The 20,585-nt window shown below is 37.5% G+C and overlaps 3 protein-coding genes across 3 annotated transcripts; 1 reads left to right on the top strand and 2 right to left on the bottom strand.

Moving 5' to 3' along the window:
* Nucleotides 1–390: 390 nt before the first annotated feature.
* On the bottom strand, nt 391–5,719 carry LOC141835904 (protein FATTY ACID EXPORT 7). Its single transcript, XM_074723302.1, has 3 exons — nt 5,551–5,719; nt 708–842; nt 391–606 (listed from the first exon to the last, which is right to left on the bottom strand). Exons 1-3 carry the CDS (start codon nt 5,603–5,605, stop codon nt 470–472), a joined length of 327 nt encoding a protein of 108 aa, XP_074579403.1. The 5' UTR covers nt 5,606–5,719; the 3' UTR covers nt 391–469.
* Nucleotides 5,720–5,915: 196 nt separating this feature from the next.
* Nucleotides 5,916–15,363, top strand: LOC141835903 (uncharacterized). The gene is given in 9 exon segments (XM_074723301.1): nt 5,916–6,170; nt 6,173–6,246; nt 6,346–6,410; nt 6,521–6,619; nt 9,806–9,853; nt 9,956–10,025; nt 11,251–11,322; nt 13,150–13,278; nt 14,910–15,363. Coding segments are annotated over 9 exon segments (816 nt in total). The 5' UTR covers nt 5,916–6,055; the 3' UTR covers nt 15,054–15,363.
* Nucleotides 15,364–18,123: 2,760 nt separating this feature from the next.
* On the bottom strand, nt 18,124–20,198 carry LOC141836098 (pectinesterase-like). Its single transcript, XM_074723507.1, has 4 exons — nt 20,013–20,198; nt 19,171–19,931; nt 18,921–19,081; nt 18,124–18,818 (listed from the first exon to the last, which is right to left on the bottom strand). Exons 1-4 carry the CDS (start codon nt 20,196–20,198, stop codon nt 18,124–18,126), a joined length of 1,803 nt encoding a protein of 600 aa, XP_074579608.1.
* Between the last annotated feature and the right edge of the window lie 387 nt (nt 20,199–20,585).

The following is a 20,585-nucleotide window of genomic DNA, read 5'->3' as shown; positions in this document are numbered from 1 at the left end:
CCGTTATTAATTTCATTATCAGGCGTTCCATTTAAAAAAAAATTAAAAAAGCACTTTATTTTTTAAAAATATCAAAAAGGTACTTATATTCCAAAAATATCCCAAAAGCTACTCTAATATATTGCAACTTTAATCAAAATCACTAAATTATCTCTATATTATAATAATTCTGAGCAAAATTATTTCAATAATATTTATCAAATTAAGTCAATTTTAATCAATAATTTTAATTAAAATTATTTATTAATTTTAAATATATTAGAGCAGCTTTAGTTGAAATTAAAAAAAAAGATGCCTGCCTTTTGATAATAATGAAAATAAAAGTGCTCTTTTATTTAATTTTATTTTTTCAATAATGCTTGGTTTTAGTGTCACACATCACCAAAACAGTTTGGTGCAAAATTATTGGAATCTATTCAACCACACATTGTCTGTTTCCATCATCTCTAACAACTAAAAAGATGTGAGCTCAGGCACTACGTAAAATGCCATGAAGGTAACCCCCAGCCATGACTAGGGACACAAGAGACACAATACCTGCAGGAAACAACTTGCCTGATCTCTTGAAACGAGCACCCATCACTGCCAGGAGAGTCACAGAGGTGCCTGGACATTCCAAACAGAGATAGCTCAGTATCAAAGCAGGAAAGAAAAACTGCTACTACGAACCCGAAGGCCACGATTTGAATTTGAAGTTGGCAACCAACCTAGTCCGAGAGATGATGCATACACTGGTCTTTCAGGGAGCTGAGTGTATACATGATACAGCACCAAAGCTGATGTCCCTCCAGCAACTAATGACTTCTGGCTTCCTCCTTTTACATACCCCATTACTCCACCAACTATCATTGGGTTTATGCAACAAAACAACAAGTACTCCATCAGTAAGCAAAAATGCAACAAAACCAAGATACAGTAAGTTAATGAGCAAAGGCAAGGTCCATGAACCGCGTAATCTAAATAATGCCCAAGTCCAACCAGTAGCTTAGCTTTAATCCTCATCATCATGTCATGTTAGTAACTAACTAATAACTATATGAGGTCGGCTACATGGATTCTTAGCTCTCCATTGAATTCTGCAAGGTTAATGAAACCTAGCCACCCAGGAACTTTCATAGGATTTTTTGTTTTGTATCTTTGATAAGAGAGAATCTTGAGATACCCAATTCAATAAATAGTATATCATTATTTCGGAATCTCAACTTTGGAAGTATATACATGTTTACAACTTGAATTTGACCAGTTACATTTCACTCATTCGTCTCGTGGTATAATGTGTGCTCAAATAAAATTAAATCAACATGCGAGGATAGACTGTTGTCGGAATTTCAATATTACCAAGTATCAGCAAATAACAATAAAGACAGATCGTACCACTAGCGATATTTAGCACGAATAAAATGTTGGTAAAATTGCAAAATATAAAATAAAATCTAGGCTGTGCCAACTCCCAAGCTACAATCCATTCGATGCCCCATCGCTGGCACATGGTAAAATAGAATCTTTTACCTAAAGGATCTTGATCAAGTTTGGGATAAATCTACTATCTCTAAGCAAGATAATTATCAAATGAAAAAACTATCTTAATTAACTAATTCTCCTAAATAAATGATCCATTAAAACCTAATAGGAATCAAACTTATAGTTGTATTAAGCTCTCCCAATAATGCGAGCTTACATCTTTCTTTAGTTGTTATTTCCAAGCATAAGGAACAATCACTTCGCCAACTTCATTTAGCATGGTCTTTTCACTATGCTTGCTCGTCCCTAGCAATGAGTCAACATCTTCCTCCTTGTTCAAGTCTTTTCTAGTTAGTAAGAAAATGGTGCAACTAATAAGAGGGTGAAAAAGTGTCTACTTCTTTGCTATAGTCATAGGGAGTGGAAATGATAATGTTGTGGAGAAGACTATTATTTCTAGAAGCAAATAAACTAAATGCTTGTTTCCTACATGGGAAGGAATTATGAATAGAAATAAGGTGGCAGAAAAAATTTAGCCAAAATAGATGAAGGAAATACCCTAGAGAAAATTTTCTCTAATTTTGCTGCTGTCATATTTGGATGAACAAGTCATTGTTCGCATGCAATGGAGTTTTAATCTGACCTTAAAAATTCATAATTATTTTAAGATATATTTTATGCTTTCCGGGTTATGGGGTTAAGAGTTAGTGTAGTTTCTTAGACCACACTTCTAATATATAAAACATATCCCATATTCCTTATAACTGCCCAATATATTTTTTTTCTAACAAAAAAGCCGTAGAAAGGAAATGCAAGAGGCTAATGGTTTCCCCTCTCCTCATCTACTTATTCATCTGTTGTGTTGGGTGAGAATTTGAGGAGTTATAGCAACACAGAATTTGTCATTTGATTCTTCCAAATTGTGCTACAATTAGTTGAAAGTTAAAATCCTTTCGAATAATTTAAACTCATGGAACTAAGGTTTAAAATATCGAGCCGTGTCGAGGTTTCGATCCCGGACCGGAATGATACAGTTTCAGTACCGTATCGTACCGTGCCAGTATAGTTTTAGTATTTTTAAAATATAAAATATATTAACTAAAATAAAAAATTTAATCTAAATATTTAAAAATAAAAAATAATTTTTTTTTAAAAAAATAATAAGATAATTTTATAAATTTTAATAAAGTCTATTTAAATTATCCCCAACTATAGCTAGGAATTGATTATTAAAATCCTATTAAACCTAAGTTAAAAAAAATAAAATAAAAACAAAAGGAACTGCGATTGGCCACGAGCGCGATCGGGGGCGCGCGCGCGACCTGTGCGCGGAGGTGTCGCCGAGCCCACACAACGCCTCCGGTGGCGTCGCCAGGCCCGGGCGACGCCTCCGGTGGCGTCGCCGAGGCCACGTAATGCCTCCAGAGGCATCGCCGAGCTCAAGCGATGCCTCTGGAGGCGTCTCCCGGCTGGAACGCTTGTGCTGGTGCCGGTCCATCGGCGGAACGAAATTTTTTACCGATATCGCGAGATACGGCTTGAGATTTCAATCTATGCATGGAACTGAGAGGAGAGGAATTGTACATATACTACTCAAAACGAAACAAATTTTATACCTTGTGAAGATAAAGTTTGAAATTCTTGGAGTGCCATTAATGTGTTTGATTTCTTGAAGAGTTGAATATGGCATTACCGTTGTATAAACTTTTGTTGGTGCAAGATGCTTCCAAAAAGCTAGGTTTGACCAAGTGATTTAATGTATTTGGCAGGGTTTAAATTAGATTTGACCAGTGTGTTGTTAACATGTGCATCAGGTATATAAATACTTGGCAAAGTGCATATAGAAGCTTAGAGAGCTCAATCACTTGATATAGTAAAGTTGTTTTGGTTCTATTGGATGACTCAATGTGGTCGAGTGGGTTGGATTGTGCTCTATAGCTCAGAGGCTCATAATAAGGTGAACTTGAAGGCGAGACAAAGGATGACATGCATCAAGTCTAATGCATACAAGGGATCAAAGCTCTAGTAAGGTGAACTCTACAATGAGGAGCATGGAACAATTGCTAGTTTGATAGTTTAGAGACCTACAATGAGAAAAGTAATAAGTAAACTTGATAGGCAAGCAAAGAAGGGGTGCACATTAGAGCAAGCTGAGAGACTCTAGTGCATCTAGGTATTGAGGGTCTGATGCAAGGTGAACTCCATGGTAGCCCAATAGGAGATGAACTTAATAGGCGATCGGTAAAAGATGGTATGTTGGAGCAAGCATGGTACATCCAAGTGACTAATGACCTAACACGAGATGAACTCAAGGGCAATGAAGAGCATTGACAAGGTTGAAAACCTGAAGGCACTGTGAGAAATTATGAGTGAAAAGTACTCTTGGGTTTTGTCTTTGGGTAGCAACATCGTGGGATTATGTGTTTAGCTAGGTAGGGGTAAGCTACCTGGTGGCTTGAATGGAGTCTTTGACCGAGGAACAAGTACTAGAGGATCATAGTCAGGGATTGAGCTTAATCCTCATACTTTGCGTAGGCTTACAGGAGATAAGTCGAGTGAAGAAGGGCTCTTCAAAGAGATTTAGTCAATTGCATGTGAGCTTAGTTAACTAGAGAGCTTAGATGACTCGGAAGTTGACTGAACACAAGGCTTCAGAGAAGAGAATATCAATGTTAGATCTAGCTACAGTTGATTGAAACTAGATTCAATTGACTGGAACATGATCCGTTCACTAGAGGCATGATCAACATATCATGTAGTTAGTCATTCACTATGCAACAACTACTTTTGTTTGATAAGTCCACTGGAAATTGGTTTAGTTGGAGGGAGGCAAAATAGAGCCATTCGGGAAACTTTTGTAAAAGCTCATGGAAAGCTTTGAGTTAGAAGAGGTTACTCAAATATATTCCTATACTCCCGTGATATTGTGCTAATTCAAACAAAATTAACGACATTAACTTGAGCTCTTGGTAAACTTTCTTCACCTAGCACGTATTTCATTATTGTATTAAGAGGAGAATTCCATTGTAAACATCCTCGATCGGATTATAAAGATTTACACTATTATCTCTTGTGAAAGGGTGGTTTAGTGGAACCATTTGGGGGTGACACATCGGAGGTGTCATAAGTGATGGAGTAGGAGAAAAGTTTGGAACCACATAAACCGAATGTGCTAGCATTACATTGTTGTGTATATGTTTGACTAGAACAATATACACACAAGCATTTTACATATTAACGATTCAATTGTCTTGTGTTGCAAGATAATTTTATTTTATAGGTTTCATCTGGTCACCCCTCCCCTCTAAGTTGGCTTGCACCACATCATACAATCCTACAACTTTAACCTAACTTGCAATCAGGCCAAAATTTTGCTAAAATCACTTCTTGCTTATGCCATTGTATCTTTCATTAGTGAAAAGTATAAAGATTGTATAATGGCAATAAAACTCACCACTATACACCATCCATCACTTGATGTCGAACTTAAATATCCATACTTCCACTAATAACAAAGAACAACTTGTTAATCAAAGCTAACATATTATATGGGCCTTTCCACCAACTACAAAATTAAGCTACAAACAAAGAATATTCATTTATCAAACAAGGACCACTCCGATAATCTTCAACACAATTTAATTTTCTTCAGGGAATTTTTGTTTCCCAACAAAAATTACAGTGCTTCACGACAAATTCACGATATTTCTAAGAGGAAAAAATAAAAGTTTCACGAACAGGCATGGCAATTTCTTGCTCAACCCAACAAACCGAATTAAAAAAAAGTCAAGGGAGATCGGATAAAGAGTCCAGAAACATTCGCCTTAATTGCATGAACGTAAACAATAACAATAGGGAAAACTTCAGCTAGAGAAAATGGAAGAATCAGAGATTCCAAATAAACAAAAACTATATAACAAATCAGTTGGGACGACCAAATCGGCAAGGAAAAATAAGCCGACATCGCCAAAAATCATAAATTTCAGCCCAAATAGACACGATCATCTAGTCAACTGAGTAATAGCTTCAGATCATCACCAAAGGAGTACGCCATCGGAAGATAGAGGTGAATCGAGTGCATAGAATTACCTCCAAGGAGAGAAGCATAACCGAGGGTTAACTGCTGGGATGTGGATGGACTCATCTTCCTCCTATCCTCGTAAATCAAAATGAGAGGAAGATCGCCGCCGAGCGACTGGACAAAGACCAGAGCAGCAATCGGGAGAATCGGTGGCAGATCGATCAGCGCATTCAGGGAGAAGAGTGGAAAAGGAATTTCCAAAAAAAATATAAAAATAAATAAATAAATAATTTCCTTATAATTTTAAAATTGAAATAGTAATATTTTATTATAACATTTGATATTTTCTAAATTTGACTTGAGGTTTTTCCTTGAGCCGCATAAAGCCTGACTCTATACGCGACAGCACACGCAGAATCAGCCGTCGGATCACACGGACTCCGACTCTTGAACCAACCGGCCGCCTTCCCTTCCGCCGACAGATCGTCGCACGCCGTCCAGCGGCGATCTGCTCCGCTAGGGTGTGCTCCACTTCGATACAGTCCGGGTTCCGAATCCCGCATTATTGGGATCATGAGAGCTCGACTGGTGGTTTTCCCGGTCAAGGGGAGGAATTGGTGCTTCGGACTCTCCAACGAGCCCGCCTCTGGCGCCGACGCTTCGTTGCAGCCAGTGCCTACACTGAGGGGAAAAGGATCTCTTCCGATGGCGGCCGCTCCGCCCAGGAGAGAGCAGAGGTCGTCGTCGATTTTTTCGCCGATAAAGTTCAGTTCTTGCTCCTCACTACCCATTTGGCTCCAAGTTGCTTTCTTTGGTAAGTGCTCTTTTTTAACCATTACTTTTACTTTTTTGTCTCGTTTCAGATGAATCGTGCATGGATGGGTCTTGAAAAGGCTCCAGCTGGAACCCTAAAGAGCAGATTGCACAGGTACCCTTTATCGATTCCAGAAAATGCTTGTTCTCTGTTGCATCCCATAGATTTTCTCTTTTCCTTTTTTAGATTGTGTGCGGAGTATGGAGTGGTGTTATTTGTTTCAGTTTAGGGTTGCGGCTGTTATCGGGAGTAAAACCTTCAGAGATATTTTTGAAGTCTGTTTCTAAAGACATTAAACAAGTGGAAATAACATACCCTGCGAAGTAAGCTCTCACACGCCTATGTATTATTGCTCCATCTGATAATTGTATAAGGTTGATGCATATCCTATTTTCTGCCAGGTAAGATCAACATGACATTGCTACACAAGTTTCAATATCATCTCTGCATCTTTAGCAAAACGATCTCGATCCTAGTTCCAAGATGCATTAAACTTAATTGTGAAAAGAGCAGTTGAAATTACAATGTGTTATAGGGTCTTCCCTGAACCCCATTTCCCTCAAGGTTTAAGGTTTTTTTTTTCAGTCACCTCCATTGCATATGTTGATGTGAGGAGAAGCATCTCATATACTAACTTGTTAGGACCTGCTTAAATACCACTATAATTGTTCAGAGTTTCTGCTACTCTCTTTACATTTGAAGCTTACATCATTTATATTAATTAGAACTTCCTATCATTTTTTTCAATTTTCTTTGGAGCAAGCGACACTTTCTTAATCTCTGTTTGCTTCAGCATTTCTTTTCTTCCATCTTCTTTTCTAGCAATAATACCTTTTTACCAATAAAAACCCAGATATAGCAAAGTGGACTTTATGTTATTTTCCTCTTATTATTTATTTTATATCACAATATGTGAACCGACTCAAGTTTAATAGAGCTACATGGAGAAAAAATTGTTTTTTTCTCTACAAATTGTCTTTGTTATTAATATTTTAATACTTGGGTTCTTCATTTACCTTTCTATATTTAATGACATTTTGAATGGACACTCAAGTGTATCTAGTGCAGCCATCTACAATCATAAAACAATATTTATTTCCATTGTATGAGTTGGTATTATGACTATCAAACAAGTCCATGTGAATAAGTTAAGCGGTAAAAATGTATTAGCTATATTTATGCCTTGGTGAGTGACCTGGTTTGCTTTACGTTTCTTTTTGGCATGCATTGTACAATTGTCCTTGTTGTACCAAATCTTAGGCAACCCCTTTACCATCTCCTCCTTGGCCACTTTTGCAATTTGTCTCATGTTGGTGTGCGCCAACATCCTATGCCACAACCAACCTTCTTATTCTCGTGACATGAGATAGTAGAAACGTTAGTAATGCAAGCAAAATTGATATTATAGATGTTGTCCTTCCTATGCCCTACTAACATGATGATGTCTAGCCCATTGTGTTTTACCAAGCATTTTGCTGACTGAAACTCAACTTTGTACCCCGACATCATATAATGGAATCACACTTAAGAAATTAAACTTCATTCCCTCTACTAATAAAACTCTTTTAATGACAAAATTTGAAGAAAACTCGATGTTACCTATGTTGTTGGCTTAAGCTCCCTACTATAATGGAAGGACACATTTCCCTATCCTTGAGTTTGATGGATATGAATTTCCTTGCATCCCCGGTCATATGCCTCGAGCACTTGTTATCCATGAACTAATCATCCGAGTGCTCCTCCTTGGCTCGTGTCTATTTAAATACAAAAAGTAAATATTTTGGTACCCAAACTTTTGGGTCCAATAACATTAATTAAACAATAGTTAGGTACCCAACCTTTAACAATTTTAGTACTAGAAATGCCTCTAGTGGCGGTTTTAGGCATGAATGACTTATTTCTACAAATTAAGGATTCATAAGCCACATCCTTTTGCTTTGTCTTGTAGCCATAGCCAACCTTGTTATGGACAATTCATTGATTCCCAAGTATGATATCAAGATACTTGGAGCTCAATATAAACTGCGCAAACTTTTTCTCAAATTTTTTATTTAAAATTTCAAAGAGGAATTCCCTTCCTCAAAATTTTGAATTTGGGATGAACTCCATCTTGATCCTTGCAAATAGTAGATGAGGGGTCGCCTCCTTAAGGACCTTAACTTTCTTTCCTTTTGAGTGACTCATCCTTTTCCTTTGACTTAGCCAAAGAATTAGTCAAACATGCTATAGTCTTATATAGTTTATCTAGTTCGGGAGATAGTACCTCATTGCCGTTAGGCAATGACTCCTTGCATAACGAAGCTTCCTCCCTGCTACATGAAACTTTTTCCTTGCTTGTGGCTGAATTATCCACTCCATCATCAATGGCCATGAAGGTCATGTGCTGTGTCACCTAACAAAGCAAAGGATGTTGAGTCATCCCAAGTAGCCTTGAGGGACTTCTTCTTTTGTGATTTCTCTTGTTTTGAAGCCAGGAGTCCACCTTGTAATGACCTTTTCTATTGTACTTAAAGCAAGTAGAACTAGTTTTTGGCTTTGTTTTACCTTTGTTTTTTACCTGCCTTCTTTGAGTCCTTGAAGATCTTCTTTAGATCCTTTTTATTGAACCTTTTACTCTTCCTCATCATCTTCTTTATAAAGTTGGCCATCTCACTAGTAGAAATATCCCCTCACCTTGGTCTCGATCTCCAACTCGGATGAGGTTTCCTTTTTCTTTTCTTTCTTCTTCGTCGGCCCCTTTCTACAAGACTTTCTCCTTTTGACTTGTATGAGCTTGTTTATGCAATCCAAATTCACAAAAGAGTTAATCTAACTTAACCAAAGAAAGGTTCCTCGAAAAGCATCTACCATGGAAATGAGATGTGTTCTCCACATGTTCCTTCAAATTAGAATTTAGATTTTTATCGAAAACCCACGATGAATACAAACAAAATGGACAACAATACATGACTGATCAGAGGTCTTAGTCCCTCGATCCTGCCTTAGCTTGCAAGAGGGAGGTGGAGTTACCTACAACAGAAGGATTTTGTATATTGTCTTCAGCAGGACTTTTGTACAATTGTAAAGTTTACACATGTGCACCATCCATAATTTGGAATTCATTGGAGATAGACTATGCCACCGTGGGTAATTATTGATGGTATCATATTGGGAATGAGTCAGCATTTGCAAGAGAATTACTGCAAATGTTAAATCCCAACTAGCTGTCTGGGCTACCTCAGATCTGAGTAAATTTACTTCATATAAATAGGTGCCTGGAGAAGTAGTATTTACACCCATCGTGCAAATGAGAATGCTTACCCTAATTCTGAATATTACTGAAATGATGTCTACTTCTAATATTGCTGGAACATTCAATAAATTATTCAGTTATTCCTCAATGTCCCTTTTGCCATCCAATTTCTGTTACATTCCTACTTTCACTGTTAAATTCCATATATTCTATCTATGATTTATATTTAGTTTGTCAGTTCTATAGGTAGTCATTGTTATGCTGTTTCTATTTGCAGTCTAAACCCACGTTTTGTACGTCGAAGATTGCATCATATAGCTATGAGGTTAGCATGATCTTCTCCTGTAATTATCGCACTTAAACCTTCTACAGCTCAGTTAACATTTTTTTTTTGGTTTATTTACTTGCTGATGTCAACTGAAATCAGGGGATGTGCAGTCCATAGGAGATTTTTGTATGGTTCTATTTCTTTACTTCCAGCTACATCTGTTTTCAGTGTAAGTAAATGGTGAAACTGATTTTTTTTTGGTTTAGTAACATATATAAATACACAAGTTTAAAAACAAAGTTTCCTTGGACACAGATATGTCCTCAAAGTGACCTTGCTCTGTCTCTGGAAATTACTTTTGCATACTAGGAACATTAGCGGCTCCATTTAACACATGATATTGCTGTCCTCGATGTATTATGACAAAAAATTTGTTCATCTTTGCATATGATTTACACTATACATCAGTAGCTCATATTCATTTGTAAACTTCTTTCTTATGGACACAACTGTAGAAGGAAAAAAGCATCCTAGTTACTTGTGGGATTAAATCTTGTTGGTGAAATACCATTCTTTGTTGTGTTTGTTTCAATTGTTTAGCGAGTTATATGTATTATATCATTTTATACAAGGCTATATCACTAGTAACCTTCCGTCATGGAATTCCATCAGATGGAACATTACAATTTGGCAAGATTGACTGATAGAAAATTAGCATTGAGCTTTAATGTAACACAATAATTATTTGCACCAGATGATATTTTCTTCCTACAATAATTTCACATCTTGAACCTTGTGCGGGCAATGAATCCATTAAAAGCTGTGGTAATTCCACTGTCATCCACTTCTGAAGCTTATTGGTGGCAGTAAATTGCCCATATTCTTGCCACAACCTTCCTAGATCGTAACAATCATGGTTTCTATGGAAGTGGGCTCCTCTGAACAAGGATTTTATGCCATCTACAATTTTCTTCCACTACCTTATTATTTGAATATCATTCACTCAAGTTCAGAAGGAAAGCAAATAGTTATACAGGATTATTGTTTCATTGTCTGCAATGCATATGTTACTCCATATATTGTTTGACAATAAAATATGGAGAGGATTAGTCGCTAAGGATTTTTGATAGGTGGTGGCTTGTAGGTAATTTTATGACTTAAAATTCTCCTCGTTTGACTGGCTGTAAAGGAAGTACCAAGTGATGTGCTTGATGTAAGGCAGAAGGTAGTTACTGTAAAATATTTATTTTCACACGTATGATTTAGCTACTCTAGTTTGCATGCTTGCATTTACAATTTAAATTAATATGCAAGGTTTGGATTCAGATTGTGCTTTGGACTTCTAGTGAAGCTAAATGAGGAACCAGGATTGCTTCTGAACCTAATGGACACATGCATAAGATGCTGATTGTTAATGAATGATAGCTATGATTTTTCTTATGCCTTTTTTGCAGGTTCTACCATTGCCTAACATACCTTTTTTCTGGGTTTTGTTTCGTGCTTATTCTCACTGGAGAGCTCTCAAGGTACCAACACCAGTAGCATCTTGTATGAGATTATACTATTTATTTTCAATTTTGTCTTGTCATGCAAGTTATCCAAAGTTGGCTTGTTAAAAGGTATATTATTCTTCAAGGATTTTATGTGTATTATCATTTCGTCAACAGCCCACACAATCAATAAAGTGAAAGTACACTTGCAAAGGTTCTGTAAACTTTCGATTAATATCCAATTACAAAAGCGTCATGAAGTTATGCTTCTTTAATTACATTAAGTGGTTTGATTCATTGTTACTTTACTGATAAATGGTTATGAATTGTATGCCATGAAGTTGTTCCTGAATTTACTATGGTTTAATATCCTTTAAGTGACATCTAGTTTATATTCAATCATTGTTAGAAGGTGCTAATTTAGATTCAAAGATGAGTATTTCCTTATATACTTATGTTATCTATTTATTCAGACTCCTTCAACATGGGTATGGATTTAGATGTTGGGCGTGATTATTTAAAGTGGGGTGGGGGAACATGGTTATTAGAAAAGAGTTTTGGGTATGAATATGGGGGACACAACAAATCCTAAAAATTAACATTTCTATAGTAATTATTAATGTTCGTATAAAAATTATGTTAATTATTATTAATCTGATACAAGTTCAAATTAACATATCTAAAATTAATCTATTATTCTTTTGATATTAGATCTATTTAATATTTAATCTTAGTTTGGATTATTAATACGTATTTTTATGTCCTAATTAAACCAACCTAAATTACTCAGTTCCTCTTCCTGTAACATAGAGACACTCCCTTTCTCTCCCCACATGATATCGTTGTGCACAATGCTGCTTCTGCATTTGAGTTAAGACCCAATAGTAGAGGTAAGTCCCCACCCCCAGTTCTGTCTCTTTGTCAGCTATCACGGGCTCACATTTAATACTTGTACACGTGTGTTGACCTGGGTATGTGAGAAGGAAATGACCAGTTTGAGTAAAAGGGTATACTGTTAGGATATTACAACTTGTGCTGTCAAGATTTGTACTCTGTGATCCTCTTAGTCTGATTCAAATTGGACAAGACGAGTTAGATCTCAGGTAGGATGAGAATGTGTTTGGGTCATGCAAAACCTATTGCCACCTTTTCCACATAGAATATTGGTCCTGATAACTTTGACTTTCATGTATACCAACATGGAATATTTCTTCTTTGTTTAAATCTTGGCATTCATTGAAAGCAGGCCACCTTTTGGACATCTATCAAAGAATAAAGCTTCTGATGTTAAGAGAATCCTATTTAATTTCTAAGAAGAAGAATCCTCTTTAGTTTGTCACTTTCATTTAGCATACAGATGTGCCACATGAAAAATGTGACACCTTCACAATTATATTCACTACTTATACATTTAATATATGAATTGTTCTAATTATGGCTTGCAATATTAGATTGATGCAATTTGGAATTGTAGTTAGTAAAATTAGATGCTAATTAATGCATTAAATCATAAATGTTGAATATATTTTTCTCATTTTTTTTTCAGTTGTAGGATTTTATGATCTGATCCTGTTACCACCTAACCTTTCCTAGGTTGGATTTGATAATCTTTGTTACAACTGATAATGTAAGCAGCAATGATCATTATCACTAAATCACTGCGCTTCACATCCAATGCCACCCAATTTCTTTTAAAATGCACATGTTATGATTGTTTCTGGCTACATTCTTTTATGGATATTCAATTTATCTGTTCCTGTGGTTATGCCCTCTTTCTTTTGAATCGTGAGCTCCTAGTCACGTGATCACAGTCCTTGATTTTACAATGTTTTTAATTCTCTAACAACTATTTCCCTTTACCAGGGAAGTGAGAGACTTATGCTACTGGTTTCAGATAATTCAGAATCATGGAGTTCACTAAATGCCACTAAGAAGGGAAGTGATCACTGTGATGATTTGAACACCAGTGAAGATGCTCTCTCACCTCCGTGGGTAAGAATTTTTCTTTCTTTATCGTACCTTATGTAAAATAGTGGTTCTCAAGATTCTTACCAAATATATATTGGTAGTACGTGTTGAAAAAAAACTGCAGACATGTGTAGGTGCATAATGTGGTGATGAACAAATTGTCATTAATTATATTGAAATTACTTAATGACATCACATGTAAAGAAAATATGTATGCCAATTATATAACATATTAAATCATCAACTTATACCATCAACTTGTAATTTGTGTTTACTTAAATACCTATTTTGCAAGTAATAAAGCACCTTTAAGATTGTACATATTGGTTATATATTGGGTATTTTACATTGTTGATTGATATTATAGTTGTTATATTATTTGTTTTAGATCATATGTTTGACAATTTTTTCTCAAGGTGGAAGTACGAGTTTGATATATTGATTAATTTACTTTATTATATGTATTATACTCTTTCAATTAATATAAATATTTTTAGCATATTTTTAATAGTGACCGCATATGATCTTCATTACTCTATATGCACTTTGTAGTGACTTCGTTGCATATAACCTTATATACAATTCATATCTTGTTTTGCAATAAGAAGAATTAAGATCTCAAATTATTTTTTCTGGAAAAAGATGGGGTTTGTCAACCGACAAAAACATTGAGTAAGAGAAAAAAATTATTTCTTTCAATATTAGATGACACAAGAATGAAGTTAATATGCTCTTGCTTACATGTACTATGCAGTGGCTTGATTGCGCACTACTATATACTGTGAAATGACTTGATTGCATACTAGCGTATAATTTATGGAACATCGGTTGTTTGGTGGATAGTGCGTTCATTTTTCTGCAGTAAAAGTTTGAAATCTTAGATTAAAATTCTTTTGAGTAAGATAGGGTTTGTTAGCTAACAAAAACCTTTGATGAATAAGAGAAAAATAATTAATTTTTTGGTGCAAGACAACACGAGATATAAGATTGCCCCTCTTTTTCTTGTGTTGAATAGAAGAATCGTAAGACTAGTAATCCTTTGATTTTTGTTTTTTTTTTCATTTGTCTATTCTTTAGTCTCTTCCCTCTTTATCTATTACTAAGAAGAAGATACAAGTAATAGATTTTAGGCATCTTGGAAAATGAAACAAAAGTATAAACAAAGAAACAAAACATGTTTGCATAATGATCATTCATATATATATATGCACAAATAATTTTATGATATTGGTCCAGAATAACTACATGTTTCGATGATAATTTGCCACCTTTTACCAACTTGATGTTAAGAAATCCAAACTTGTTAAATCATTTTATACAAGTTGCATTATATTTTGGGCGCGTTCACTGATTTTTAATTGTTCAATATTGGATGATTTCCAATTTCTAACATTTCAAAATCAGGTATCTTGTGCTCTTGTTTTATTGCGAGTAATATCTAGCTGATACATCGAATTTAGTACCTATGTTTGAAGCTTCTGGCTCAATATATCTTCGGTTGAAGAAGACTAGATGGGTTTTTAAAACTCACCCGAAGCTAGATCATGCATAAAACAGATTGTGCTGTCCGTGCTCTGTAGTTTTTTCTTCATAATTTGATTTAATTCGCTTATATCATTTTGCAAACTAGTTTAATCTGACATATTCTCTAGCAGTTTTTGCAACCGTCTAAAGATCTGGAGAGACTTTTGAATGGGCAAGTTATCAACGACGGCATCAGTTGTTCCTCTCTCTCTATCATCTGCCAAGCATATGACCTCGATATGAATGTCATTAAGAAGTACAAAAATGCACAGTAGTTTCAGGGTCGATTCTTTGTTCGAGCTGAAAAACTTGCCGAGCTTGGATTCACCAAGCTCAAATCTAAAGCGCCGGTGAGATGCCAGGAACAAGTTAGGAGCATATTCTTCATTGTTGGGTGCGTGTTCTTGGATATCTTCAAGTTACAATTCTGCCAAAGGAGAAAACTCCTCGTTTGGCTTTGTACTGTGTTTCAAATCTTGAAAACTTGGTTTCGATGCCCTTTCCCTTAACTTGATAGGGCATAATTTTCTCTACTGTGTTAAATTAAAAAAAAAATTGTTCATAATTTTCTCTACAAAATTTTCATGCCTGAAAGTGTAGCGTATATTTGTCTTTCTACTCTTAAAATCTTTATGGTGCTATTATAGCGTCATGGGGAATCCATATCTATTCTTGCTACGGGCGTTCCAAATTCCATGAATGCTTTTAATTTTGGTATGCTATATATATTTCTTATTTTGATCAAAATTTTTATGTAAGTGTGCACACATTATATATTTTTGGATGGACAAATAATGAATTTTGATGAGTTTAGAAGCTTCAATGACATAATAACTCTTTTTAATATATCTTGCACGTGCGATTCGGTTATAATAGAATATTCAAGATGTTTGAAAAGGATCTTATTTATTTATTTATTATTTATTTTTATTAATTTATGATTAAGTTATTTTTTTTTATAATTTAAGGATTGAATTATAGTATTAAATATATAAATTTTTAAAATAAAAAAATAATTGTTCATGGGTGTGTTAGGTTATTATCTCGTATGTCCGGTATATTTTATGAGCAATTAAATTTTGTTTATGTGTTTAATACTATAATATTATAATCCAACTCTTTTAAAAAGAAAATTTTAAATGACTTAATTATAAATAAAAAATAAAAAAATTACTATTTATGTTTCAGACGTCTTGAATATTTTATCGCGGACGAATCATGCATTATAAGACGCGTAGTATATATATATATAGTTAAAGTTGTAAATAAATTTAATGTTCGTAAATAAGATTTGGTAAGTTTATGTTCATTCAATACATAAGATCAATTAAATGAATAAGGTTGAATAATTTATTAAATTAAATAAATAAATTTGAATATATATTAGTTCAGTTCGTGAATGTTTGTGAATCATGATTATCAATAAAATTCTTATCCATATATTAAATTAATAAAAAAATTTAAAAATAAATAAGTTTGTATTATCAAATTTATTAACCAACTAGATAAATTTAAAATATAAAAATTTTAAACAATCAAATAAATTTGAATTCAGAGTTTGATCATATTTAAATAAACAAGTTTAAGTATATAAAAAAATTAAGTTAAATTTAAATAATTATTTTAAGAGAGAGTTAGAGTTAAATTTCTTTGCTCTTGCTCTTGTTTATATTTAAATTCAGTCCCTATATATATATATTTTTTAGGATTTGATACCTGACAACTATCCCATCTTAGTTTTAACTTCTTATAAGGTTGAATTTTCATTTTTACCCTTGTTATTTACATAGTTTTTATTAATTTTTTCACCCATCTTCTCCCACCGATTCATCTTCCAACAACTTATCTTCTTCCCTCCCCCAACGGAAAGTCTCGATTGATCCCAACTAAACTATTTGCTTGCACTTTAGAAAACCATCGACTCTCCTACGTTGACCACTAGCGACCTGCGGTAGCAAATGTGATAGCAGCGATTTTCTTCCCAACAAGTCGTCGCCTTCCCTCCCCCAACGGTAACCTTAGACCCTTGGTTCATCTCCCACTTGACCAAACTGTTTGCTCGCCCCCTTGAAAACTATTTTGTCTCCCTTATTTCAACCACTAGCGACCCACGGCAGCAAGCAAATGCGATAGGAGCAGCAAGGAGAACAACGAGCAAGTCACTATTATTAACTTCAAAGTATAATTTTTTTACATCCCAAAAAATTAAATCAGAATATTTCAGGCACAAAATCAAATACCTATTGTCTCAAATTAGATATTCTTTGTATCAATAAAAAAATGTATGTAATTATCATAACAAATTTATCCAAAATTGTATGTAATCAAAGCATATTTACCTTGTTTAATCTTTTTTGCGCACTTGCTCATTGCTCTCCTTGCTGCTCCTATCGCATTTGCTTGCTGTCGTGGATCGCTAGTGGTTGATATACAGGAGACAATGATTTTCAAGGGGGTGAGCAAACGATTTGATCAAATGGGGGATGAGCTGAAGGTTTAGGGTTACGGTTGGGGAAGAGAAGACGATGAGCTATTGGAAAGAAAATCGTTGCTATCATATTTGTTGTCGAGGTCGCTAGTGGTCAAGGTAGGAGAGCCAATGGTTTTCAAGGACGCAAGTTGGTCGAGATCAACCGAGAGTTTCTATTGGGGGAGGGAAGAAGATGGATTGTGGGAAGAAAATTGATTCGGTGGGAGAAGATGAGTGAAAGAAAGGCAAAAATAGAAATTCAGTCTAATAGGGAGTTAAAACTAAGATTTGAGTTGTTGTCAAGTACCAAATCCTAAAAAAAAATAAAATAAAAAATAAATAGAAACTTAATCCAAATATAAACTTGATTATATTAAAATACTTTTTATTATAAACTTGAGATGAATAAATATAAACTTAGTCCAATTTATTTTAGATTTTTTTAAGCATAGTAATTATATTAAAATACTTTTTAAGCTTAATTACAATTATTTTAATATTATTGTAGTAACAGCCAGTAATTATGATCATAATTACTTACAGCAGCTACTAAGTTATAGTGGTCATAATTGCTAATTATTGTTACAATTTTAACAACTATGACTGTAACAATGGATTTGGTTAAGTTGAAATGATTTTAAATGAGTGATTTTGATAATTAATCGTGTATTATATCCAATAATTTTGATTATGTAGGCAATTTGACAACCTTTTATTTAATTTTTTTTTTCTTTCGTTGCATGTGTGCCTGCATCAGGAATCACTCCTCCATCAATCCTCATTTCCAAAAAAAGGAAAAAAAAACATATGCAGGCAATCGATTTCGTTCGCCGGCACGGACAACCGCCGGCGACCATGCTGCTAATTGCAGCTGATCAATCAAAGAGGCCTAAGCGCACCGGCGTGCCGGTTTTGGGGATCCAATCATCTCCCTGTATGAAGGTCGTCGGTGTGAAGGCCGCTGCCTCGTTCCGGCCGATCACCTTGAAGCCCGGCCATTTGATGCGCTTCGAGGTGTCGGCGCCGGCTCCCTTGTTCCCGTACTCCGTGTAGGAAAGTGTCTTGAGGGCGAAGTCGCCGTCCCACGGCATGTACCCGTCGGGACTGATGAAGTCTCCGATCTCGGACTCCATGACCACGGTGTGGGAGAACTCCTTCCAGGGGCGGCCGATGTAGCTGGGGATCTTGCCGGCGGCCGCGACGAGGTCTGGCTCGGCGGTGAAGCGGGTGTTGTGGACCACGAACCCCGTGGTCTCGTGGCTGCCGGTGCGCCCCTGCGCCAGAACGATGTTCTGCTGGTTGTCGAGGGGGCGGCGCACGCTGAAGATGCAATTCTGGAAGATGGCGGCGGCGTTGCCGAAGATGAAGTCGACGGTGCCGAGGATGAGGCAGCCGCGGTAGAACTGACGGTGGGTGTGAGCGTAGAGCGTGTCCTGGTACGCCTCCATTCGGCAGTTGAGGAAGATGGAGCGGTCCGACTGCACCCGGAGCGCCACCGCCTGGTGCTTCGCCGCTCCCGCCGTGTTCTGGAACCCGATCGCTATCGCAATGAATCCGTCCCCGATCGCCGCTTAATTATATTATTCCCACCACAACAATTCAAAATTTTTCTTTTTCGATCGTTAATCTTGACAAAATCTTGAGCTCTAATTCCGATCGATCGGGTGCTTACCGAAAGTGGCGGTTTCAAATGTCTTGGTGCCGTCGACGAAGTTCTTGCTTCCGGTGATGACGCTCTTCCTCGAGCCATCGCCGTACATGGTGACGTTGACCATGTTCGTGTCCACCACCACCTGCTCCTCGTACACGCCTTCCTTCACGTAGATCACATACCTTCATCGATTTCCAAGAACACATTATAATCGATTTCTAGTTGCAACTGATAATCGAGAGAGAGACAGGGATGAGATGAATTAAGCTACCGGCCGTCGTAAGAGCTTGGTATTTTAGCAAGCGCCTCGGAGATGGTCTTGAAGTCTCCGCTGCCGTCCTTGGCCACCGTCACGTTAGGGCTCAACTGCTTGGCTGCGCGGCCGGTGAGAAACCGGCGGTCGCCGTCGCGAACCCAATTGGGAAGATCATCCTCCCCGATCGCCTTTGAGTGATCTGCACTCAGTTTTTGTTCCTTGGCGAGAAGACGCCGGCCGCCGCTCCCGCCGCCGATTTTGATCAGCGAAAGGAACGAGGACAAGCTGCCGACGATGGCCAGCGCGTTGCTGGTGAGCTGCTTGGCGGTGGTCATCGCGGCCCGCATCTTGTCCTTTTGCTCCCCGTCGGGGAAGCCGTCGATGCACGTCTCCTGGTAAGTGGCGGCTGCGCTGAGCCAGTTCTTGAGCTCGTGCACCTGCTCGGGGAGCTTGTTCAGGTGGTACGCGTCGATGGTGTTCAGCGTGCTGTTGAGCTCCGCCACCTCGTACTTATGCAGCTTTTGGCAGACCTCCACGGCGCTCTTTACCGCCGGGTCCGCCGTCCCGATGGCGTCGGATTTCTCGAATGCCTTCCTGACCTCGTCGACAATGACGGCAACGGCGGCGCGGACGAGGTCTTTGGGGGAAGACGTGGAATTCACTGCGTCTTTCAGGGTGGACTCGCAGATGGTGCGGTTGTCGGTCGGCGCGCAGAGGACTTGAACGGCGCTGGAAACTTGGAACCCCTTGGTGGAGTTGGAGGAGGAGGATGAGGATTCGCCATGCGAGGAGGAGGACGAGGAAGAGGAGGAGGAGGATTTATGGGACGAAGCGGAGGGGGAAGAAGAAGAAGCGGAATTGGCGGTGGTGGTGGCGGTGGAGGAGGTGGACTTGGAGTTATAGACGACGGCAGCAGCCGCGCAAACGGCGACGACAAGGATCACCGAGACGGCACCGGCGGCAATCATCATGCGCTTGCGGCGCTGTGCTCGCTCAGCGCGGCGGCGCTCGGATAGGTAGCTGAAGTCTTGGAAGGCGGACATGGTGGCGTTGGCGGTGGTGGTGGCGGTGTGGGATTAAGCTGGTGGATCAAATTTTTGCCTTTTTTTTTATTTTCTCCTCTGCCTGAGCTGTTTGCTGGCCTTCGCCTTCCTCTGCTTCTGCCTCAGCCTCTTCCTCCGCCACTTTGCGAGGGAGGGAAGGCGGAGGGGAGGAGGTGCAGAAGTTTAGGGAAGCGGTGATGGGGAGGAGGAGGAGGAGGCGAGGGAAAAGAGTATATGTCGCGGCCCTGGCTCGAGAAAGGAGGGCAGGGAGAGGTTCGAGGGGGCGAGGCGTTGACTTTGTACGATTCCTTCTCCTTTTGCCCCGGTCAACGAATGTCCTTCCTCCGTTCTTCCTCCTCTCCCGCCAAATTAATAGCATGCAAATCT

Source organism: Curcuma longa, chromosome 10 (genome assembly GCF_044706935.1).
Source record: "Curcuma longa cultivar G26 ecotype Majalengka, Jawa Barat chromosome 10, ITB_CL_G26_1.1, whole genome shotgun sequence".
Lineage (NCBI taxonomy): Eukaryota > Viridiplantae > Streptophyta > Magnoliopsida > Zingiberales > Zingiberaceae > Curcuma > Curcuma longa.
Note: the sequence above shows the minus strand (reverse complement) of the source record. Positions and strands in the feature narration are given on the sequence as shown.